At 40.7% G+C, this 25122-nt stretch overlaps 1 protein-coding gene across 1 annotated transcript in view; it reads left to right on the top strand.

Annotated features, from left to right (window-relative positions):
* DOCK5 (dedicator of cytokinesis 5) overlaps nt 1–25122 on the top strand; it is a 62903-nt gene that overhangs the window by 35906 nt on the left and 1875 nt on the right. Inside the window, exons 28-50 of the mRNA XM_050910080.1 lie at nt 944–1038; nt 2113–2191; nt 2739–2839; nt 3924–3982; nt 4485–4639; nt 6279–6364; nt 6919–7075; nt 7627–7667; nt 7780–7870; nt 8785–8904; nt 9693–9782; nt 10577–10681; nt 12015–12156; nt 14573–14654; nt 14858–14942; nt 15739–15825; nt 16288–16464; nt 18541–18624; nt 19423–19560; nt 19669–19835; nt 20624–20801; nt 23162–23300; nt 24797–24912. Of these exons, the coding sequence (XP_050766037.1) occupies nt 944–1038; nt 2113–2191; nt 2739–2839; nt 3924–3982; nt 4485–4639; nt 6279–6364; nt 6919–7075; nt 7627–7667; nt 7780–7870; nt 8785–8904; nt 9693–9782; nt 10577–10681; nt 12015–12156; nt 14573–14654; nt 14858–14942; nt 15739–15825; nt 16288–16464; nt 18541–18624; nt 19423–19560; nt 19669–19835; nt 20624–20801; nt 23162–23300; nt 24797–24912 (2574 nt within the window). The remainder of the gene's footprint in view (nt 1–943; nt 1039–2112; nt 2192–2738; nt 2840–3923; nt 3983–4484; nt 4640–6278; nt 6365–6918; nt 7076–7626; nt 7668–7779; nt 7871–8784; nt 8905–9692; nt 9783–10576; nt 10682–12014; nt 12157–14572; nt 14655–14857; nt 14943–15738; nt 15826–16287; nt 16465–18540; nt 18625–19422; nt 19561–19668; nt 19836–20623; nt 20802–23161; nt 23301–24796; nt 24913–25122) is intronic.

Consider the following 25122-nt stretch of genomic DNA (forward strand, 5'->3'; position numbering starts at 1 on the left):
TTAATAATGCCTAAAGGATTTTTACTGAGGTAGCACCAAATGCCCATTTCTCTCTCTACATCGATGTCGCTTGCCAATTCTTTAGAGCAAGCTGTTCAGCTCACCAGAATTTTTTTTTGGCTGGTGATCTTTGCAAGGTGGCGATTTCTCATGTGACCTTCTTTGTGTCCCTCTCATTTTTGAATGCTGATGTGCTGTCTTTGTAGAGAGTAGAATCCATTTAAATGCTCATAGGTAGCATTTATATCTATAGAGACCACAATATAGAGATCAATACTGTTGATATTACCTTCTTTTGCTCATCTCTCTTCTTTTTCCTTTTTTCTTATTCTGCAATTCAACCTTGCCTTGCCCAAATCTTAAGGTGTAAGATATAGCTTTGTTTGGAGCAGTTTAGTGTTTGTGCAAAATGTGTCTTTTCTATAGTAATGTTCTCAACCATATGCATGTGACGGCGTGTTCACTACGTCTGTTTAACTATCCTTCTTAAACTGGACCAGAAAAGACTTAACTAATTGGGGAAGTGAAAATACATTGTAATTTCTGTCTTTATAGAAGATACTGCATAGGGCTGTTACACTGTCATCATTCAGACATTTGGAAACAAGTCCTTGAATATTGGTTTTGCTTTTTAATCCAGCTTGTGCACCAGAACTCCCTACAGCACAGCTTAATTCAAAACAGTAAAGACAGATTTAATTAAACAGATCAACATGTTCTGTGGAATTATTTCTTTTTCTGTAATTGAATGGATGAGATGTCAGAAATAATTTAGTTATTGGAATATACCCACACAATAAGAGATCCTTCTTAGGAGGTACAGTGTATTGATTGCTAATCAATCATTCTGCAGTTGCAAACATTTGCATTTCCCTATGTTTTCATGTGGATAAAAGACTACCATATTCAACTTGATGGGCTGTGGTTTTTATTTTTCCAACAGGACTTCCTGATGGAAACATTCATTATGTTTAAGGATCTGATTGGAAAAAATGTCTATGCAACTGACTGGATGGTCATGAATATGATGCAGAGCAGGTATATAGTTGCTGCTATTTTAAGTCTTGCTACTGCTTTGGGGCCTTTCTGGTTCTGAAAGGAGCATGACTCTCACAAGCAGGCTTGCAAATCACTGAAGTTACATAGGCTTATTTTCTTTTACAGTTTCAGGGTGATTCAAATTAGATTTCAGTAAATTGTAGTACCTGCACATTTCTGTTGATGGAACTGGAAATCTTTCTTCTCCTGCCCAAAGGCACACAATCAAAACCATGCAGTCTTTCATCCAGTCACTTATCTGCTGGAGAGTGCAACATAAATCAGAGAAGCCTTTTTGGTTTCAATTCTGGGGGAATCACATGGTAAACATCAAGCTAGAGTTGGACCTAAGTGTGGTCTAGGGTATAGTGTGCTGGCCTGTAAACTAGAACTACCCAGGCTCACTTCTGTCCTCTGCTGTGGGCTTTGTTTGGCCTTGTGTGAGTCAGTCTCTCCTGCTAAGTCTGTACAATTTGAATGGCTTTGGCTCGCTGTCTGCTGTGCTAGGTAGCAAAGTATGGCCAAAACCTGCTATCCATGACGCAGCAGGGCCTATATGCCTGTGAGTTTAATGTTCCCACAGGTGGTATCAACAGAACTGGGGACAGAATGAAGAAACAACAAGCACATAACTCCTGTTTGCATGGCACAGTCATGCAAGTCATCTTCAAAATGGAGGCATTGTAGCTCCAATGTGTTGTAGGGGTGCAGTGTGGAGAAGGACATGAAAGTGGCAAGTTATTTGAATGCTTCAGTGGTGAGGATAGGCTAAACTTAAGAGAAGCTACCATCTGGAATGACAGTGCACTGTCAAAGAGATTGGATGACCCAAAAAGTGTTTTGTTTTTCATCCGCCTCCAGTCAAGGTTTCTTTTGTTCAGCAACAGAGGAATAACTTTCCCTGAATGTCCCTCTACTGGGAAAGAGGTGAAATAGCATTATAGAGGAATACCTGTCTTGTTTGGGAGCATCTGTTCTTGCCTCCTGAGCTTACATGTGAGAGTCGTAAACCCAGAACTGCAATGTTATTTTTTTCAAGAGCCACCTTTTATTTGATGCTTTTATCTCTTCCAGAGTTTTCCTCCGGGCGGTGAACCAATTTACCTCTGTACTCAACCGCTTCTTTCTGGATCAAGCAAATTTTGAACTCCAGGTAATAGTTCCATTGTTTCTGGGTTTTCTTATGGACCCCAGTCCTGAAAGGCAGGAAGAACAAACAAATCCCACTGTTAACAGATTTGTTGATATGGAGCGTGCCTGTGGAAAATGTCCGTAGTCTTTTATAGAAAAGCAGCAGAATACAAAGCAGTTCTGAATTACAGAACTGTGGTTAGTGCAGCAATAAGTTGCAAGCAAATACAACTGCTGCAGGCTTTACAAGGTCAAGTTGAGCAGCATGCTGACTAGAGCTGATTTGTGCTTGACTAGTTAAGAACAAAATAGTGTTATGGGTGTACCCACTGTCACTTCCTTTATTGGAGAGTACAAGCTAAAAAGAGTGAGAAATTTTGGGTTGCTGTATGCTCCTGGCTTGCCTGCTATGGCTGAGAACACAGACTCATCTACCAGCTCGCTGTTGGTACACTTCCTCATTAACCCTCACCTGGGAGACTACAGCATTTGGGGCTGTGTAGCTCTGTTGTGCTGGTTGTTGCTTTTCCTTTGTCTTCTCCTATTTCAGACTTGTTTCTCTTCCACAGCTCTGGAATAACTATTTCCATTTGGCAGTGGCCTTTCTCACTCATGAATCCCTCCAGCTGGAGACCTTCTCACAAGCCAAACGCAACAAAATTATCAAGAAGTGAGTTTACATTTAAAAAGTTGCCAGGCCTTTTTGCTTTTAAGAAGCTTCATTTGTACTGTTCCAGACATACCCCACACAATCTTAGAATGAGCTGAAGCATGCCATGGAAGTGCTTGATTAATGAATGATGATAAAGGGAGGAGGGATGGCGAGGACAGATGTCAGGTCTTTGCACTGTGGATGTCTAAGTCTGGTCAGACAGATCTTGAGTTGTTTGAGCTGAACTTAAGCACCTTGCCAAAAGACTCTTTCCCCTGTAAGGTCTGTAATAGAAGGCTTGCCATAGTTCCCAAAGCAATACCTTATGCAATTCCTCAGCATTATGTAAGGTAGGTAAGCAAGAATCCTAAAAGCCCTGCAACTTTTTAGTCCCCTGTCTTTGCTTTTTCTGTTTTGAAAGCGAGAGCACTTCAGAGGCATTCATCACCCCAACAGTAGTAATTTTCGGTAACCTGGCCAAATTCACAAAGGCACTGAGCAGCTTTTACTTCTGCATTTAGCTGGAATCAAGTGCCTAAATATCTTTGTAGATCTTGGCATAGAATTTTGTTAGGGCATACATAGTTAATGTTTGCCATCTTTTTTCTGCAATAATGACAGCTTTAAGAAGCCTGGTAATTAAATATTCTTGCATTCTCTTGATGTCAGCAGTGAAAGCTTTAGGGAAAAACACCAAATACAACAAAATTCTGGGTAGAATTGCATGAAGCAGTAGGGCTGCAGCTTTATTCTGCTCTCAGGGAGTCTGCAGTGTTCTGTCATAATGGCACATGGCCGTTGTCTTCCTCTGTGCATTGAGCATTAGTGCTAGGCAGGATAAGGAAGAAAAAAAGTTGAGGTGAACATCTAACAAAAGGTATGTAATATTGAGGAACTCTTTGGTAGGCCCTTAGTAGGGAAGATAGTCTGCGAGACCCCTTGGTATAAATGCCCGGCATATTCCAGTTTGTGTGTGGTGGTTTTTTTAAGGAGAGAGTAGTAGATTTTGTGGGTTTGGCATTAAATTTCTTCAGCAACTTTGCAAAGGTAATTTCGACGCGTAGGCCTTTTTCATCTTTTTCTTTCTAATACTTTTTTCTAGGTATGGGGACATGAGGAAAGAAATTGGCTTCAAAATAAGGGATATGTGGTATAACCTGGGTGAGTTCCAGCTAAAGAATTATCTTTATTCAAGCTCTCAAGCTGGGTTTCAAATCCTTTATTTCTTTATTAAAAGCTGCTCATGTTTTATGTGGGGAAATACACTTAAGGTTCAGCTGTTTCAAAGCACAAAATCTCTTTTGCTTTTTCTGTGAATAGCTTGCAAAAGCTGATCTTTTCTCATGTCGACTGCTGAGATAATTTCTTAGATTCTTTATAAAGGATGTTCTGCCATATGAAGGACAAGAGTAGAATTTTTCAGAGAGCCTTTGTGATTTGCAACATTGCATGGAATTCCATTCAGTTTTTTTCTTGGACTGTTCCTGAATTTTGGAGCTGTAACATGTTAATTCTACCTTAAGTAGCCATTATCCACATAAAATATGCATTCTAAGCAGAATGTGTGTGTTTTATGGTCTTTACTTTATATGAATAATATGCTTAAACATTTGGATATCCAAATCCTGCCATTAGGATGTATCTGACTTTGACTTTCTTGCAGGTCCCCACAAAATAAAATTCATTCCAGCAATGGTAGGCCCGATCCTCGAGGTAACCCTGGTCCCAGAGCCTGAGCTACGGAAAGCTACTATTCCCATCTTCTTTGATATGATGCAGTGCGAGTTTAACTTCAGTGGGAACAGAAACTTCCATATGGTAAGGGAGCCTGGTATCTTCAGCACAGATGTTCCGCAGTATGCATTGGGCAAGAAGGAGAAGAGAACATTTAAACAAAAAGAAAACAAACAAAAAAAAATTCCCCATAAAACAAGCATTGCACCAAACACTTCGGGAAGTTATTGTTAAGTCGTTTGTAGGAGTCAGGACTCTTCAGTTCTGTCCCTGACTGTACCTTTGTATGACTTTGATAATTAATGAATTCCTCTGTTTTCTTACCTTTCTGCATTTGCAGATGTGTGAATACCCACATCTAAATTGTGAAGCTATTTGCAGACTCTAAGAGAGTACTCTAAAAAGTAATGTCTATTTACATTTATAATAACAATATAAATTGCCCCAAGACAGATCTTTGGCTGTAAATGTCAGTTACTATAAAGAAAATTGCTGGACAGTCAAGTGTTAGGACTATGTAGTTGCTTACATACTCACTAATCCCTCATTAACTTCAAATTTGGCAACACTTTTGTGAATACTGATGCCACCATCATGGAAAGAACAGTGATACAGAGAACAGACAGGATTTGCTTGAGGCTACACAAGTAAAAGGACAGAGCAGGGAACAGGACCCGGATCCCTGAGTTCCAACCCTGTGCTAATTTCTCCAGAAGTTACGTTTTATTGCTACTGAGAAAGCACCAGAAAGTAAGGAAGGAAAAAGAGGACCTTCGCTTTTGCCCTGTGGTTAAGTTTTCACTGCAGTTTCTAAGGACTTACTCTTCCAGCTTTCCTCTGGGGATATCAGACATTAACATCTCAACTGGCAGGCAGGGGACACTGTAGTTATGCTGTAGACAGTCTTCTCCCTGGAGACGGGTAGGAGCCATCCATCCAAAAGGCAGCCACCTTGGCATTTCAGACTGTTGTCAAATGTGACGTGCATTTCCCTAAGCACCATCCTCATACCAGCTTAGACCCTAGCTTCAGTGTGCACACGGGATCTTTCTTCCCTTGGGGTCATCAGTCTTTGGTGTGGTTGTCCCCAGGGTCTCAGGGGTTTTTGGAATCAGTAGAAGAAAGCAGGATGTGTATGGCATGGATTTTCCATTCCAGTGGTATTTATATACTAGCTAGAGTTATAACTGAGACTATGTACTTGACCTGCTTGCACATAGCAGGGCACATCTTCATGGCTAGACAGATAATCACACAGGACTTGGTTCTTGCATCCTGAGAATTTGCTTTAATTAGTAGTCACAAGTGTTTATGATGGTCAGAGAGTTGTGACTTGTCCTTAACTGATGGTAGTAATTCAGTTTCTTTAGGGTGAGTGAATGACCATTGTGTAAGCTGGCTGCTAGAATGCTTCTCCATCCTAGCAAAATTGAACTGCTAATGGATGGGGGAGAATGGGAAGAATGACCCCAGAGCATGACTTTCCAGTGACTGTAGGATGGGAGAGAGAGAGGACTTACATTTCCTTGCTCCAGTTTTGTCATTTTGGCTTCTTACCATTTGTATTCTGCTCCAACAATGAAAGCGTCCTCTAGCTTGGCTTGTAAAATCAGTGTGTCTGATGGCGGGGCAGTTCGGAAACGCCAGCCACAAGCATTACTAATGTTCAGACCACACTCTTGAGAGTTGCTGTCTATTTGATTGTGGTTTTTTGCCTTTTCAGTTTGAAAATGAGTTGATAACCAAGCTGGACCAGGAAGTGGAGGGTGGCCGAGGGGATGAACAGTACAAGATTTTGCTGGAGAAACTGTAAGTTTTGTAAAGAACATGGAGGCTCCTTTTTACAGTTTAGTTTGCTATTTTTCTAATGCAAAGAAACCCTAATTCATTACTCCAGTGAATAGGGAGACAGTGCAATTGACAGTGATCTTAATGTTATACAGGTATTCTGAGAGTGATTGCCTTAAAATGATGCTTTTATTCTGGAGCAGTGACTTGCACAACTACCCTGAACTTGGCGATGAAAGCCTAGAGGCAGGTGCCAAACTGGCAAGAGGGTTGTAAGTGGAAAAGCTTGGGAACTGCAGGCTCAGAGGTAAAGCAAAATCAGAGCCTTCTTTTAGCACCAAGAGTAGAACCCAGGCTTTTGATCAACAAGGCACGCTGTGACCTGCCTGACTTGGGTATTATCTCAGGTCTGTGGGTGTGCTGTGCTGTTCGGCACTGTGAGGGTCTCTGTTCGGGAAATGTATTTGACTCTGTTAGCTGAGTGGCTGTTTGGGTAATTTACACTGAAGTTCTACTTACCACAGCTCAGAACCGTAACTGAGTATTCCCTTCTGTCTCTCTGGGTATATCTGCAGCCTCCTGGAGCACTGTCGGAAGCATAAATACCTGTCTGCTTCTGGAGAAGTGTTTGCTTTGCTGGTCAGCAGCCTGCTAGAGAACCTGCTGGACTACAGGACAATCATGCATGATGAAAGCAAGGAGAACCGCATGAGCTGCACTGTCAATGTGCTGGTATGGGGAAGGCTGGATTTGGATACGGGTGCTTCTTTACTGACCTGGCTTTTGTGGATTCTGAGGGATTTTTTTCTTTTTTTTTTTAAGGATTTTAAGTAATTCTTTCTGCCATTTCTGGTTAGTGATGGGCCGAAATCAGGCTACCAGCTATTGACAGCTATAAAACGTAGAAAGATGTACAGTCCAAAATCAAGTCACATGGCTGGTCCTTGTCTACATGGTAATCTGAAGCCCTGAAATACAGGCAGGAAAGATGGCCAGCTGATGGTTTGGGAAATGTGGGCTAAGTCCCTGTTCTACTGCAAAGAGCCGTATAACTTTGGATAAGTCACTTTCTCTCTTTGACTTGCCCCTTTTCTAGAGGTGATAGTAGCCCCACCTTATGTTAAAGGGATGGTTGCAGGGATATATGCACCTAAGTAGGCAAAATGACAGCAAAGATCTTTGAAATATCTAAAACTGATGCTTAAGTTACTTGTCTAGAGATGATTATGCAAATCCATGGCACTTTACATTGTAAAAGTTTGACTTTTTTCTATTCTTGGCAGAATTTTTATAAGGAGAAGAAACGAGAGGACATTTATATCAGGTAGGCTGTTTCCCTCCATAAACCTGTATAGAAGCCTTTATTTCTCTTGGTGTTCTGTACACTGATACAGGAGTCCTTCACATCAAGGAACAATTGCTTTTTGTTTATTTAGGTATCTATATAAACTCCGAGACCTGCACACAGACTGTGAGAACTTCACAGAGGCAGCATACACTCTCCTTCTCCATGCAGAGCTGCTCCAGGTATTACACTAAAGCCAATTTTATTTTCCACTGTCAGGGTATGGGTTTTAAATGAAGTGCAAACAGCTCAGGATAAACAATTCACTTTTTTTTTCTTTTTTTTTTTTAATGTGACTTTGCATTACCTAGGTTCTAGTGGTCATTAAGGAACCTCACAATTCTGCAAATTGCACAGCAGCTAAACGGATGAAAGCAAAAATGTTATTAGCATCAATTTGTTGCGTACTCTTGGTGAAACAGTGTGCTATAGTGACCTGGGAGAAAATCTCCATGGTCGGGGTCATAGTACAGGTTTTTTCCACTGTGTGAATGGTGTAAAATGCATTAGCCTAAGCCATCTTAATTTGAAATAATCAACCTCTCCATGTCTTCCACGGATTAGTAAAGCATACACATTCAGTTAGTGTCTCCGTGTAAGACCTTAAGCCAAAACCACACAAGTTTTGCAGATATAGTTAAACTTGTATTAACATTTTAAAGTGATTTTTAAATGTGACTTAAAAAAATTGTACAAGTTCAGATGAATTCTTAAACTGATTTAAAATGAACTTTTAATGTAGAAAAAAACTTGCATGGAACTGAAGCTTTCTGGCTGCTTATGTGTGTAGTGGGAGAGCATAATCAGATGTTTTTCTGAGCAGCCGGCTGGAGTGGTTTAAGAAGTTATTGCTTACTGGCTGCTTGTTATTCTAACCATGCTGCTGAGATGCAGTGTTTGTGTGTGCATTCCTAGTTTACATTAGTCAGCCAACTCAGCTTATATCACTGCAAAACTTCCTTGCTCTCCCTTTGCATTGATGATGGATTTGTCTTGAACGCACCCCTGCAGAAGGTGAGTCTATCCACTGTAAGGATTTGTTAATCTGAAAATGTTCCAGTTCTTTCAGCTTTGCCTTTTTTTTCCTCTGTACTAGTGGTCCGAGAAGCCATGTGTCCCTCACCTCCTGCAGAGGGACAGCTACTACGTCTACTCACAACAGGAACTCAAGGAAAAACTCTACCAAGAAATTATCTCCTTTTTCGACAGGGGCAAAGTGAGTGCCTCTGCAGTGTTCTTACAGTTCACTGGTAAATACTTGGCTTGGTGAATGTAGCTGGCTGAAGTCGGTTTCAAGGGTAAAAGCAGGCGTGTTTCCATAAGAGGCTTTTGATGCTTAGGCCTGGCTTTTAAATAGGGACCACAGTACTGGCTTGAGCAGGGCATGTATTTGTCCTGGTGATATTTGAATCCTTCTGTTTCCTTGTTAGTTGAAGAACATCTGAAAAATTAACCCTGTTCAAGATACTGGGTAGATGAGAAAACTAAAAGTGTTTTCCCTTCTTCTTCTGGGTAATGGCTTTTGTCAGGTTTTTTGCATTGCAGTAAGTATGGCTTGTCAGGCTGATACTGACCTTGTGTTAGTTGCACTTTGGATAGATGGTTCTAGCAGGGCTAAATGAGACAAACCCCAGGAAGCCTGATGCAAGGGATGAAGTATTACTGTAGGAGGAGACCACCTGGGCTTCTCTCATTTACTGTTTAGACATGTCCTTCCACCTCTTTGTGCCTCAGTTTCCCCTATCAGGAGTAACAATAGAAACCTTGCTTTGTAAATCACTTTCAGATCTACAAATCAAGAGAGCTGTGTGACTGTAATAATTATTGCAAAAAATGTACAGCATGGAGTCTAAGGGAAAGTTGGCAGTGCATTAAAGTACTGCCTGAATTAAAATCAGCTGAATTTTTTGTTTACCTATCTGTGGTAATGAATGCTTTTAACTGAGTCTTTTATTTTGCTTGTGCTCTTCTTGCCCCACCTGCCTCCCTTCACCCTCCACGGAGATGTGGGAAAAAGCCATTCAACTAAGCAAAGAGTTGGCTGACATGTATGAAAACAAGGTCTTTGATTATGAGGGACTTGGTAATCTCCTGGTAAGATTTTTTTTTTCTCCATTTTCAGCAGGCTGCTGACTGCTTAAATTAATATTGTTGAGCAGGATAAGCCCAAAATACATTTATGTTAAAGACAAACAAACGAACATGACCCCCATGGTTTTGTAAAGCTTAATATTGGAAGAATGTTTTCATAATTTTTTTTAAAGTGTGTGGTTTTGACCTTGTAATTAGCATGACAACATCGTGTGCAGATGTTTAGCATTCTTGGTGTTAATCAAATAAGGTAACATTTGCATAGTGTATTTTCAGGCTCCGTCAATCTCATCACCTTGTTATTTCTGTGGTAATACTACTGTGTATGAACACAGAACTATAGAATCATCTTGGTTCTGAATTACGTTTTTTAGTGGTTAAAGATGTAACCAGATGGTCTTTATGTTCTTTCATATGAGACTCATCTGCCCAGTTTTATTTCTGCCAGTTCTCTGACATTTGTCACCATTCGTGTCTGCTCAGTTTCAGAACATATTTATTTTTAATTTGTGTTGCAATAGTTAAGGATTTCAAATATCCTCCTTGAATCTTTAAAAACATGGCATTGTTCTCATGTCTGCAAACCAGGAAATGAAGTTGATTCTGGTGCAGACAAACCAAATATTTAACCAAGTAAATGGATAAGTATGAGATACTGTATCAAAAAAACAATTGTAAAAAGTATTCTGTAGGGGAGAACTAATAGATCAGGAATTGTCACTGAGAATGTGAGCTACAGTCTGGCAGTGTCCTTGAATACTCCAAAGTGAAAATGCTGGTGACTTTTTCTTTTTCAGAAAAAGCGAGCTACTTTTTATGAGAATATTATGAAGGCAATGAGACCTCAACCAGAGTACTTTGCTGTTGGATACTACGGTCAGGGTTTCCCCTCTTTCCTCCGGGTAAGAATTCTTCAGCACTCAAGTTCTAGAGTGGTGGGTACCCTAAGAGTCACAACTTTTGCAGAGCTTCCAAGAAAATTCAGATGCCAAACTCCTTTTCCTTTGAATGACGCTGAGAGATCTAAATCCCTTAAGTATTTCAAAGCATTTCAGCATATAAAGAGAGACAAGTAAGAGACCAGATTTTTTGTGTTACCAGTTTTAATAAAGTTAGTGTGTTGCAGTTGGGTTTGTGAGATGATTGGTATGTTCTTATATGGACTTAAACAGAATCTACCTTTTGTGTCTGTGCCCTATACACTTCCTCAGAAATATAATTGTTGCCGTTAGAAAATGTTCAGCTTGTAAAGAATTTATCCCGTTGCTTTTCAGCCTGAATCAACCTAATTTTCAGGACATGGATTGTTCCAATGCTCAAGCATATTAGTGAGAGTCTGGCCCACGCAGAAGAATTAAAATGCAAAGATGCTTCCTGTTTGAGATTGCTGCTAAGCATTGCTGGATCTATGCTAGCTATAATACAAGAATCTAGCCAAAGTGAGTGAGATGGGCAGGGTGCAGCATACTAGAAAATATTCCTGACTATTATTTAAAATGAAGGAACATTTACATTTTCAGACTGGACTTGTTTGAAGTTGCTGGCCTTAAATGGAAGCCAAGCTTAATAAAAAAGAAAAATGTTAACTTAGGACTGCGTAACTGGATGGCATAGAAGGCTTTCACCTCCAGGTCATGTTTTGGAATCCGTCACTTCCAGAAACCGCCACTGCTTGGTGGCCAGTTTGGAAAAATAATTGGCCATGGTCTACTGTTAAGTCTGTAGTGCAAAGCTGCGGTAGCTGGCCATTTTGTTAGCGGTAGCAGAACGGAGTCAGGAATGGAACGGAGGTAAAACTCCTGTCTTTGTGCATAGGGAGATCCCTCAGTTAACTCGTACCATAAGTGATCTGGCAAGGAGCATGCAGTTCCCTGCATGAAAGAACTTTTTGGCACACGTGTTCTTTTAAAATCGGTCCCCTGACTGAGATTTCATGTGTTGAATGTGTGAGTTCTTAGAGTGCTAGAAAGTATGAACATGTTCAATAACACTTGTATGTGGAACAATGAATTTTCTAGACAAATAGGAGGCTGCCATTGCAGGGCCTTGCTCCTGAGAGTCGCTGTGTTCTCACTCCAGTCTGTGTTTCTTCTCTCGCGTGTTCTGACTGTCTGTTAAGCTAGGAGACAACCCTTCATATAAACTAGATCTTTGAGACTACTCTGCGTATGTTTGGAAAGCTCTTTCTCATTGCTTTGTTTAGTGTTAATTCTCTTTTTCTTCTGCTACCCACAGAATAAAATTTTTATCTACCGTGGCAAAGAGTATGAACGAAGGGAGGACTTCAACCTGAAGCTATTGACCCAGTTTCCTAGCGCTGAGAAGATGACCAGCACTGCTCCTCCAGGAGAAGACATCAAGTCTTCTCCTAAACAGTGTATCTTTTGGTTCTAATACGTTTTGGCACAGTCAAGATCTGCCTGTTTCCTAGAATAACAGAATTGGTAAACAACAATAATAAGCAAGGAACTTACTGCTCCAGGGGGACTTGGAAGGCAGGCACTGGGCATGAAAATAAGACTATCCAGAATTGCACTAGTGAACTTAAACATACTCAAAAAGAGAGACAGCTTGATATTGTCAGAGTTAAATGAGTTGCTGTTAGGATGAAACCTTAACAGATTGCAGGTCGGGATTTCTTGTGCCTTCTTCTCAAGCAGATGGTGCTCACTGCTGTAGTATAGGTGTGATCCAGTTTGGTATTTCTGGGTGAAAGAGGTAAAATACAGGCAGTGAAAGTGGGATATAAAGAGAGTGGAAATACGCTCTCTTCTTGCTTACAGTTAAGTAGCATTTATGAAGTGGCTGGGTTTTGGGGTTTTTTTCCCCTAGAAGTCACTTTGTAAGAAGTGTGAAGTGATTATGTTGATGAAAGTTGTTGGGTGAACAGCCTTTTTTTTTTTTTTTTTTTTTTTTTTAATGCTGGTGGAACTCCAAACTTGTGTGCCACAGCACACCAGTGGGCTTAAGATCCTCTTTCTCTTAATTGTGAGCATGACCAAGTGCAACCTAGTGAAGATGCTTCAGATTCTTGTTTGTGACTTCCAGTCAATAGCAAGTGTGCTCCTGGAAGATGTACGTCAGTAAAAACCAAGTTACTGGGCTTCTAGCCTGTGTTATACAGGCCAGTGTTACACAGGCCAGACTAGAGAATCTGATGGTCCGTTTTGGCCTTAAAAGTCTGTGTACAAAGGCACAACTCAAGCAGTGATACCAGATGCTTCCCTTGCAATAAGCCTGCCAAGCACTAAATCCACATAGGAAATTAAAATTCATTCAAGACCGAACTTGGTATCAAAAAATGCCTCTTCTATTGCTGCTTTGTTTCAGCTACTTCCTTTGCATCTGTTTGTGTTTGTTCTAATGTTTTTGGCTCAAGATGAACCTGAACTGCAAAATTTGGATCCAGATCTGAACTCTTGCAGAAGTTTGGGGGTGTTTGGTTCCGGGTCTTTGGCATAGCCCCATTATAAAGGGGAGCAGCTGCATAGCTTGGATTTGGTACAGGTTCTTCTCGGACTCTTACAAACACCTTCTGAAAAGATGAGGAGTTTGAGTGCCCAAATCACTGTTGTGTTAGGCAGGGGTTGATGGTTCTGTAGTTTGTTTTAATTTCATACTTTTTTAACCTCCTTTGTCTCAGGCTCTTTTTTATTTCTGCTTAGAATCTGTTTCCTCGCTCTTTTATGATAAAATGCCTTGTTCTTCCTTTATTTGTTTCATAACAGTGTACTGGAGATACCAAGTGAGCTGTACACAGTCTCGGGGAATGCCTACACACTTAAAACAGGCTAGTCTTCCACCAGTTCTGAACTAGAAGCTGTATAGCATGCTTAGCATGGCATGAAGCCCAAGCTAATAAGCTCTCTTGAGAGAAAGAATATATTAGCTTGGGCTTAGTGCTTGATCTAATATGGCTATGCGGTTTTGGGTTCAGATTTGGCTCGTATCCAGCTGGCTCTTCAGTGCAGGCAGAATGACCTTGCCTTTGCTTTCAAAATACTGTTTAGAACTACCCTGAGTGAAATAGAGGATGCATGGGGCTACCCTACCCACCAGTAAAACATTGCCACTTCAGAGTACAATTGGCAGGTGATTCACAGAAATAATCTATTACCATGGGTCAAATTGTTTATGCTTTACTTCTCCATACAGGTTTTTACCTCTGTAAAGCCTTCAATACAGTCCTTAAAACAGAACTCTGGAGGAACAACATTGTAAGCTGTTGTGCTTGGGGATACTATTATTAACTTTTTTTTATTTCTATCATGGTTCACAGGTGCAAAAGCTGAAGATGAAGTAGATATTCACTGATTAAAAACAGCCTACTTTCTTCAGTTAGCTTTATTGATCTAAAAAGTGGGAGCAAGGGAGGGGCAGCTTCACTGTACTGCAAGAATCTGACACATAACTGTGGGGTGGGGGGGAGAGAGGAGAGACAGATCCATCCATTACAGAACCTAGTACAGAATCTTGTTTTCCTGTCCCCAAAGTAGAAATCGGTAGCACCCAGGCTTCCCAGGCATTTCACTAGGGAATTTCAATAGTTGGAAGTATTTGTACAGTTCTTATCTTTTTGGGCTTTTAGTTCATGAGTAGCATACAAACTACAAGAAGCAATATAATGCCTGTGATTGTTGATGAACTAGTAAGTATTTTTCTTCAAACATGACAAGAGCACAGGGAATTGTTGAGAAGTCTGACATTTGATGAAAACAGGAAGGGTATTTCTCTCCCTCTCCTGTGTTCCCAAAAGGATTCATAGTTTTTCATCCTTAACTATAGCTGCTCAGATGTGCAGTGCTTTATTGTGAAGCCTGTGATGAACCTGCCACCTAATTATAAAGATAAACCTGTTCCTGAACAGATCTTAAAGTAATTTCTTTTTCTTTTCCCTCAACATTTCCTCTGTATTTTTCTTAACTATCCTAGGCACAAGGTAGAGTGTCTTTGTGTCTTGTGTAAATTTGTTTCACAGTCCAGCTTAAACTTGGTTGTTTTTGAGAGGGAACAGAAGAACATATATGTAAGGAGGATGGGAGGTGAGAAAACTCACCATTTACTCTGCTTCTTTCTAGCTACTACAGAGCAAACGAGGTACAGCAGTTCACGCACTCCCGACCAGTCAGGAAAGGAGAAAAAGATCCAGACAACGAGTTTGCTGTGAGTCCTTTGCTTTTGATGCCAGTTGGCTTGGATGTCCGTGGTATGAGAAGACAGTTCTGTGCATTTATTTATTTTGTTGGTGGCATTTTGAACGACACTGTCACAATTTTTTTTTTTTCCCCCTCCACATGTGGCAATGGAGTTTTGCTATTAAAATGTAGGAGAAACAAAGGGCTGCACTTCGCATTGCAATCTTTAAATAAAGCCAATGTGATAATGTCCAGGGGCTCCGTAGCTGAAGTTGTAACATTCAAAATCCTTGATCTAGAATCCATAAATATTGTGCTGTCTAACCGCAGCTTCCTACAGAGTACAGCTGTGTGTCTGGTAGACTGTGAATGATGTAGCCGTCCTTAAGGAGGCCAGCCTCTAACCATGAAGGATCAGTTCAACTTCAGGCCAACTTTTAAGATTTGCAGTGGAGAGTGAGCCTTGGGTGTAGTGTAATAGCATGTTTCCTTGCTGCCTATGAGGCATACTGTTGCTCATGTGTAGTGGTTGGGCACGTTGCATATAACTTTGGCTAAATATGCCATAATCGCAGTCCTGCTAATAGTGGTCCATGTGGAGGATAACAGCCTACTGCTGCTCATGTTGATACCATTTCAATAGTAGTGGTGGCATTTCTTGCCAAAAACACTGGGTTCCATCCCAGTTAGTGAAGGTGAAAATCATTGTGTAAGTTCTGTCAGCTAGTGTTGGAAGCCTGGTTCCATGCTCTATTGCAGAAGAGAATTGAATTGCAAGACCAATATTTTCCTTACATCTTGAAATTTTTTCCTTCCCTAACTAGAATATGTGGATAGAAAGGACAACCTACATGACAGCGTATTCATTTCCAGGCATCCTCAAGTGGTTTGAAGTCAAACAGATTACAACGGTGAGTTGTGCATATGGGCTGGGTCTCATCCCCTCCAATCTTTCATGAAGTAGAGCGTCTTGCGACAATTAGGACTACTAGTCCTTCCACTGTTGGATGTGGCACACCAATAACTTCTGCTTCAGATAAAAGCAAATGTGTGTCGTCTTTGATGTGCTTGTCTTGTTATGCCATTCTGCAGACAGCTCTACCCAAGGCAGCAAAGTTCTACATTGACTGTATAATGCTTGGGAGAGTGGTGACTTCTGTAACATACACCACAGTCAGCAGCCAAGTCCTAACTGTTCAGGTTACGGTATAAGATCATTCTTGCATTCATCTTTGAATGGCAAGATAGTTAGCACAAGGGGTCCAAAATCCTCTGCTGGAAACTATTGGGCTGCTATTCATATATGAAGAGCTACTTAACTTCGTATTCAGTGGAGGCAAATGAAGGTTTATTCTGTTTCTTCTTTCCATCAGGAAGAGATCAGCCCCTTGGAGAACGCCATAGAAACGATGGAGCTAACCAATGAGAAAATCAGCAACATTGTCCAACAGCATGTCTGGGACCGGAGTCTTCCTGTACATCCTCTCTCTATGCTCCTGAATGGGATTGTGGACCCAGCGGTCATGGGGGGATATACCAACTATGAAAAGGTCTTTTTCACATTTATCTGTAGCTCAGTCCATTGACCTCTGCAGTGTTGAAGACCTGGATTGAAACATGGGAGATTCAAGTTCAGTTTTCAGCTATTACTCAGATATAGTGCGTTCTGTAGCTGTATCTGTGTTCAGAGCTCAAAGAAGAAAAGAAAAGAACAAAGATAAGAGATTTCCACTAGACTGCAAGGTGGAAAACCTCCACATCTTTAGTGTTTAGTTTTAGTTTAGTGCGTTGCCACAGAGATGAATGATCCAGCTCTTTTGGGCCTCATTTACAATGGTGATAATAACATGATCCTACCTCGTGGGGGCATTGAGGTGCTTGGTCAGCCCAATGAACGGTGCAAGTAACAAAGAAAAGCAAAAGAGCTAGCGTTTCTCCATTGTATTAATATAGAATGGTAAGGCAAATGAGGATTTCTCTTTCCAGCAGATAATCTGTCTTTGGAGTCTTGCAGCAAAGAGCATATATTTCAGGAAAAAAGTAGTATTTCCTATCCAGGTTTATTCAGTTGACTTCAGTTGAACAGTGTACGTTCTTCCTTTTTTGTGATGCTTAACTTAAGCTGTTTATTCCCAGTAACTAATGATGGTATTCCCAGCACAAAATATATTGCTTATTTCCATAAACTGAATGGATGGTGTTAAAACACATCTAATTCTTCTCAGATGTATTCCAGTCACATGAAATGAAGTGCAAAAGTTAAATGGGAGAGGGTCTGATTTATCTGGGGTCTAACTGCTGATTCCAGAGGAGTTGCATACTTTGCCAGGGCTGAATTTGGCCCTAAATCCTCCCATTTTATGAATTAAGGTTGACATAAAGTTTAGAATTACGAAATTGGGAAAGCAGTTAAAACTAGGAAACACAAAAGTATCTGTAACCACATCTGGAAATACTCATTTCTGGTTCATATTTTCCTATTTCAACTGAAGATCAGTACAGAACATTTGGCTTTTGTGGGCGGCTAAAATCTTGAGTTTTAATTGTTTCATTGTAGCCAAAAGCCAAAGTCTGCATTTCTAACATGCGCTTTCTTCTTGCAATAATTAAACACTTTCAAGAAAAATCCACTGGGACCTACCCGGCAGTCCTTTCACAGACTAACCTCTTCTTGACATCAGCCTTTTTCAGAATCATACCACTAGGCCTATAAACACTTGTACATACAGTCCAGTTAATGGAACGCAGAAGTAAGAAATATCTGCAGAGGCTGAAATAGATCAGACGTGTTTTAAAACCAAATGAAAAATTATTAGGGATTTTATCTAGGAAAAAGAAAAATTAAATTCTTCTGACTGGGAATCGTGATACATTTCAGTGCGATACACTGTAGCACATAATGTGAATTGGCACAATTTTAAGGCTTCAGTCCAGGAAGGTGTACTTGTGTTTGTTCAACTTTAAACCGATACCAGATTCTGTTGATTAAAGGTAAACACATAAGTGCAGACTAAAGGTGCTTTGTTGACTCAAACTGTGAGTCAAAATCTCAACAGAGTCTTTATTTCTACTGAATCTTCATAACAAGCCCCATGTGAAAATGTTGTACTTAAGGGCTTAAATCATAGAGCTTAAGGAAATTGCAGGCAGGAGATGCCCTGTTTACCTTTCTGCAGCTGAGGTGGTTTGCATGTCGTTGTGTACTGTAGGTCACTGAATGCTAAAAATGAAAGAGGCTTTTTGAAGGGAGAAATCAAGAGACTGGGTCTGCTACTCGCATTTGAGCAACAAGTAATGTAACCTTGGTTATTCAAATCAATACTGTTTTATGAGAAGGGAACTGGAATTGAAGAAAACCCTTCTGATGAAGTAACTTTTTTTACAGATCTGTGTTTCACTGAAAAAATAGTAGTTTTTTTTAAACAAAAAAAGGTCTCTCTTTGTTCCCAGTTCTCAACAAATAACCATGGTTCTTTGTCCCTCAGCTTTGTGTTAGGGAGATAGCAAAATTTGGTTTTAATATGAGGAATGATGGCAATGAATTGCTTTTAAAGTACAGGGATCTTTCATCGAGTTAACTGTGAAAGCAACGTAGTGTCTGTATCATCTTCTCTCTTTGCTTTCAGGCCTTTTTCACAGAGAAGTATCTTCAAGAACATCCTGAAGATCAAGATAAAATTGAACTGCTTAAGCAACTAATTGCTCTACAGGTATCGTATTGGTAACGAAGTGGAAGCACTATGTCTGAGTGCAGATGTTTTTCCAGCATCATTGTTTTGGAGAGATAATGCAGATAAATGCTATAAGAACAATCTGGATATGTGTACAATTGTCTTTTATTTTAAGGAAACTGCTGTATTCTAAAATTGTGGCCTAGAATATTCCATGTACCTGTGTAGCTCTGAAATGTTATTCTGAAATATTTGCCAAAGTGGCATAGATTTTTTTTTTTTCCCCCTCATGAGTGTAACAAAATACTTTTCATGAAATCATCAGATCTAATGTTTTGTCAGTCTGACCATTGAAAGTTATCTATTTTGACCTGCATAGCAATGAAAAATTGCCCTGTTTTCTTGTAATGCAGTTTGAATCCCAGCAGACCAGTTTTTACATATTTCCACACAACAGAGCCCCATTAAAGCTACCTCACAATCATACAGCTTTGGGGGCTAAGAAGCGATACTCCAATATTTAACATGCTGTGTTTTCCAAAGCAGGATATGGAATCTGAGTGGGGAAGAGGGAACCATAGGTATAGATGGGGAAAGTGTTCATGTTTCTTGAACATGAGCTCAAAAAACCAGTGAAGTTCCTACAGTGTCACAAGTTGTGAGTCAGTAGCTGAGCTTCCTTACTGTATGATTGCTTTTTTTGCCTCTGCAAACTCAAAACATGTTGATTTAAGTCCTTTGAGTGTATCTGAGATGCGTAACATGCATAGAAAATTCCTTCCTGGAACAGGACAGCTGATTTGTCCTTTTGTAGCTTAATTTTGTTCCTCCTTTCAGATGCCGTTGTTGGCAGAAGGGATTAGGATCCATGGTGAGAAGCTGACAGAACAGCTGAAGCCTCTGCATGACAGGCTGACAGCCTGTTTCAAAGAGCTGAAGAAGAAGGTGGAGAAGCAGTATGGTGTGATAACTTTGGTAAGCGTACCTGGTTGTTTAGTGTTTTGAATTAAAGAAACACAACTCTCCCCTTTCCCACTTGTGAGTTAGTGTTACACGATTTATCACAAGCATGTTTGTCTGCAGCCTGCCTCCCTCACCGAAAGGAAACAGAGCAGGTCAGGCTCTGTCGTGTTGCCCTATATCATGTCTTCCACGCTGAGACGGCTCTCTGTCACATCTGTGGCGTCTTCTGTGGTTTCTACATCTTCCACGTCCTCTGATAGCACTTCTTCCAGACCAGGTTCAGACGGGTTAGTAATCAGCCTTTACATGTGATTTACAAGAGTGGGGATATGCCTTTGCCAGAATCAGTTACTCTTAAATGAAGTTTTATTCCATACACAGTAGTAATACCTATGCATTTAAAACTTTAAATGGAAGCCAATGTTGTTATTCCATTTTACGGATAGGGAGTTTGAAGCACAGCTAGGGATAGTTCTGGGAATTGAACCCACGACTGTCTGTCTCTGGAGTCCCAATTACCTACATGATACTGAAGAGGGATGGAGGCAGTGTATTTCAGATGCGCACTATTTCTGTTTCCCAGGAATGCTGGAAAACAGAGGTGTAAGATACTACGAGGTAATTTAGTTGTGGTCTGCAAAGAGGTGCGTAGTCATGTGGTACTTGTTCCACCTACCTCTTTGCAGCTGCATACGTGGCATTAAAAGGAGCTGCCACACGTGGGAACACTTCCTGATGTTACTTCTCTGCACATCTAGTTTGCACCTGTGATAACCAGGGAGTCTAGGTGACTTGCTCAAGGTCACACAGCAGACTCGGTGGCAGGGTTCAGCATAAAATGCAGGTCTGGCTCTCTCTGTAGATCACACTTTATCTTGTACATAAGACATAATACTCAAAATTGCTAGGGTAATTTAGGAGCACAAATCTCACTGAAAATTCCATGGTCATAACTCAGTTTTTCACAATAATCTCTTATGCAAACTAAGAGATCACCGCTTTTTAACAGACAGTGCTTTAAATGTCTGATGGACTAATGTTTCATGTTTTTTCACTCTTTCGGTGTGGGCCACAGATCTATTCTGGAGCCTCTCTTGGAGAGAAGAATATCAACAGCTTCCAGAGCTGAGGAGCTGCCCGCGAAAGATGATGGTGATAACCGGATTAGCAAACTCAAGCGGAAGGATTGGAGTATTAGCAAGTCTCAGGTTATTGTAGAGAAGGAGCCAGAAACAGAACTGACTTCCAAAATGGTAAAAAAAAAAAAAAAATAGCAATAATAAAATGCACAGCAGGAGATTGTTTCCGTTGCTTTCAGCCATGCTTGTCATTGGGAACTTCATTAAATAGTGGGAGGGGTTCAAATACCAAAAGCCTTGGTCATCTGAGTAATTCTTGCTTTTTTATTTGGAAAACTTGTGTCACAGATGAACTGCAGTTTGGCTTAAGGTACAAACTGGAAGCATGAGGCACTGATGTTTCATTTAGGTGCTCAGTGCCCTCATTTCTTGTACGAGTGGAGGACTGCGTGATGCACTCAACACCATGTAGCATTGTTCTGTTTTTGTTGGAGCAAGCAGATATTGCTAGCCCACTCAAAAATCCAGCTGGCAAGCCAGATGTTCAGCTGCTATCAGTCAGCATCACTGCACAAATCAAATGTACTGCAAGGTGAGGATCAGTTTGATAGATTGGGGAGTTGAAAAAAGATGGTCTGGTAGTTAGGTCACCAGCTTGAGACTTTGAAAAACTGGTTCTTCTAGTCTGTACTCTGCTCCAGACCTCCTGCGTGAGGACAGGAGTGTTTACTCCGTGAGCAAATTATTTGTAAAAGAGGAATAAAAGAGAATATATACCCCCACAGGAGTGTTGTAATGAGGAATATATTGGAGACTGTTAGGCATTAAGGTTGACAGTGGGATTCAGAATGATCACCTAATACAAACGGATAAGTTTCAGCCCAAAAGTAGAGTTGTATGACCTTGGAGTACTATCCTGATTTATGCAAAGACTATGTTACACTGTCAGAGAGTATGCAAGAATGAGACATGTGAGTATTTAAGCTGGTGGCTCAGCGATACGGATTTGACTTAACACAGGCTACGTAAATAATGAGAAGACATGAGTTCTTCCATTTCCCTTTCTCTCCCAAGATCTCAACTGAATCTGGCAGGAACAGGTTATGCTGCTATATATTCAGGAATTCTCATCAAATCTGAGTGATGCTGCCAGCACTTGGAGTCTGCAGAATATTTATAAAAAGGGGAACCGTGGTTCTAGAATCCTGTCGTTTGGTATTGACAGGCTTTCCACTCAAGAGGGAAATCTGGGGTTGTAAATATTAGTGGTTCAGGAGGTCTGGCCCTCTGCCTCTGGAAGAGCTGCCGTTGAATTAAATGGGTTTAACCCACAAACTGTGATGTCAGCTGCTGATCACTTTATTAAGTAAAACTAGAGAGAAAAGATCTGGGAGAAAGCCCATTTGTATCCACCAGTTTGCTAGGACAGTAAGGAATGTCTGTCTAAGACTTTGCATTGCAGAGAGCTGAGAGATGCAAACCAGAACACCCACCCTCCCTTCTCCCCCCATATCTCTGAGGGCAAATTACATGTGTGATCAGCTTACTGAAGCGAATGAGCAGTCAAGGGTTATATTCATGCTTAAGAACATTGCAAAGTACAGAGAAAGCTGTTTTTTATAGCTAGTCTGTTCCATAGCTGCATAGTACAGCACAAGAATTGGACAGACTGATTTTATGCAGCTCTTGACTAAGCTGCTTGGGAGCTAGAAAGCCAGAGGGAACCAAAGGCTTGCTGTATGTCCAGCAGCTTTGGTCTTTATAAGTTTTTATATTCACTGTACAGCAATGTGTGGTCCCTTCTGTGCAGTGAGAAATACTGAACTGCTCAATGATGGAGAATGCATCTCTAAAAGAGCCCACTGAGTTTAATTACATGTGTAAGCGACAGCCTTCTCTGTAAAGCAGTAAGCTAATATTTAAAAGGACCATAATATTCATGCACTGGACTCTTGGGACCATATTCAGATGGCCTCATGATTTGAGTGAGGAGCACAGAGGACACGTGTGATGCTGGAAGGAACTGGAACAACATCTCCAGAGTCCCAGGTGCAAGGGATTTGCTCTGTAAAGCCTGAAATAGACTTGTTTCACAGCCCTAAGGAGCTGGATGATACTAGCAGTCCTGACTCGCACCCAGAATTTTGTCTTTTTTTCTTCTTGGAAAGACTTTTTTTTTTTGTTCCCCCCAAATCTGTTCACAGAACTGCTAGTCAAATGCAGCCATTTTTCAGCCTGACATCTTCCCTTCTTAGTTAATACACTAAGGTCATTAAAAACAATTTACTATTACTATCCAGTTAGTAAGGTCCCACAGAAAACTGGATGTGTCATAGGAGCACAGTGTATGCCTTTTGACATGGCTTAGCCAGTGGAGTGGTTTCACTCTTATGTTTCACCTGAATGCACCTTTCTCTCTTACGCACGGCTTTTCTGGAGCATGTTGATGCCTTTGTGACAGGTCTGATTATCTGATACGTGTGCAGCAACTTTGCTGACTTCTAAAGGTTTTGTGTACTCTTTGTTTCAACCAGGGCATGTCAGGAAAAGCACAAAGGCCAAAGAGTCTTCAATTAGGAGACAACAGACTGACTTTGCTTCAGGGTTCTTCACTCCAGCAATCAACGCCTCGCAGCCCGCCACCGATCACTCCCAAAACCCCAAGAACCCAAAGTAAGTTCTATTATAGAGCAATTGCCACATCCTTCAGGGCAGTACCTGCAGTAGTAGGAATTACTATATATTTGCTGAGGTAACCTCACCGGGGAGGGAAAGAGGGAGGGAGGAACTGCTCTGAAGTAGTTCACAGAAAGTGGCTCTGGGCTGTTAATGTTTGTAGACGTTTTTGTCGGATAACAGAATTTGGCAGTGTTATCAAAGGCACCACGATCGTACTTGTGACTTACATATCGCTTGTTAAAATTAGTATATCAGATGAATTCCAGAGAACAATTTTTATCTTTTTCAATTTCTTGTTTCCTCCTGTATTGACTTGTGGGAAGGTATATTAAACCTCAGGGTGAACATCACATGTCATCAATGTAGATGCTTGTAAATGCATCAAGTCAGGTGGTTACAGCACATACTAGAGGAATATCTCCTGTGAATTCACTGGATGGAACTGCATCAATCCAGCATGGTATTTCTCATGAGCTCTATGGCTAAACTTTCTGGGCAAGCCCTGAAGGCTTTGTTAATTAATGAACAATAACTCCCATCACATGGCAAAAAGTTTTAGGAGAAGTTGCTCTGCAGCTTGGAAATTCAGCTAATAAATTCCGTCTCTTTCAGGTGTAACATTTATCTTGAAGAATTAGCAAAATGAATAACTTGCTCAGTTACCTTCCTTGCATATCTAGTAAGCTCTGTAGTTAATTCTGAAGCAACACATAAATATGGCTAAGGTAAAAATACAACTGTAGTATGACCACTGACAGCTTCCTTGCTTGCTGTTGCATTTCTCACTCTGCTGCTCTTCTTTTAAAGGAACAGAAGGTCATATGTAGGACCTGACTGTCCGTCCTCTTATGTGGATATAAATTCAGAATCCAGTGTAGATAATGAAGTAAACTAGCATAAAACTGTTGTGAGAGGATTAAAACCGAAAAATACATATCAGGGTGGGGGACAGGGTGGGGAGACAACCAGAAACACAAACAAATGCAGGAATACCGTATGAAGAAGGATCTGTGAAAGGAATGTGAAACCTCACTCTTCTACTTAGCAAGCAGTTTTAATTGCCATTAGTAGCAGGACAGCTTCTGAGGAATTCTTCTGAAGTTTGGGTACTTATCTACTCCATCAACTGGAGTTAAAATCAAAGTGAATTCTCAGGTTGAGGCCCAGGCTGAAAGGAAACCCCACTGAACATTGCAGATGTGATAATGGATTCAATTTTCTGTTCTCTTAGGCATGCATTTTTCACATAAGCTTAGATTCATTTGATGAAGATAGAACTCTTCTGGGCATTTTGAACTTAAGGGAGATACAACTGTGACTGTACTTTGACATATTGATTCAGGTTTAGCTGCTAAAGCAGAGAACTGTTAGCAGATTGAAAGCACAAGATATTAAATGAATCTCCCTTAAAATTCTACATGGTCAATCCCATTTCCTGTTCCTTTTCTGCCTGCTTTAATGTCTTTTCGTATTATTGTTGTTGCTTCTAGGTTTTCCCTCATTGCAAGCTGATGGATTGGCAACTGCTAGCTTACAGAGCACCCCACCCCCACCTCCGCCCAAAAGCAAACCCTATGAGAACAGCAACCCGAGGAATTCTGTGGAGGTAAGGAAATGAGAGCTGACATTTTTTTGGAAAACAGCTTTTGAGAAAGAGACAACAGTGGAATTTTCCAGGCTGCTTCTAGGGTGGTGCTACTTGAAACTTGTCTAATCATTTTACTGGTTCACTCCCTGAAACCACAAAAGAATAAAAAGTTTTTTGCTTCAGGAGAAGGCTATCAAGTGCAGTCCCTTTTTTTTCAAGTGGGAGTTG

This window comes from Gymnogyps californianus, chromosome 23 (genome assembly GCF_018139145.2).
Source record: "Gymnogyps californianus isolate 813 chromosome 23, ASM1813914v2, whole genome shotgun sequence".
NCBI classification, from domain to species: domain Eukaryota; kingdom Metazoa; phylum Chordata; class Aves; order Accipitriformes; family Cathartidae; genus Gymnogyps; species Gymnogyps californianus.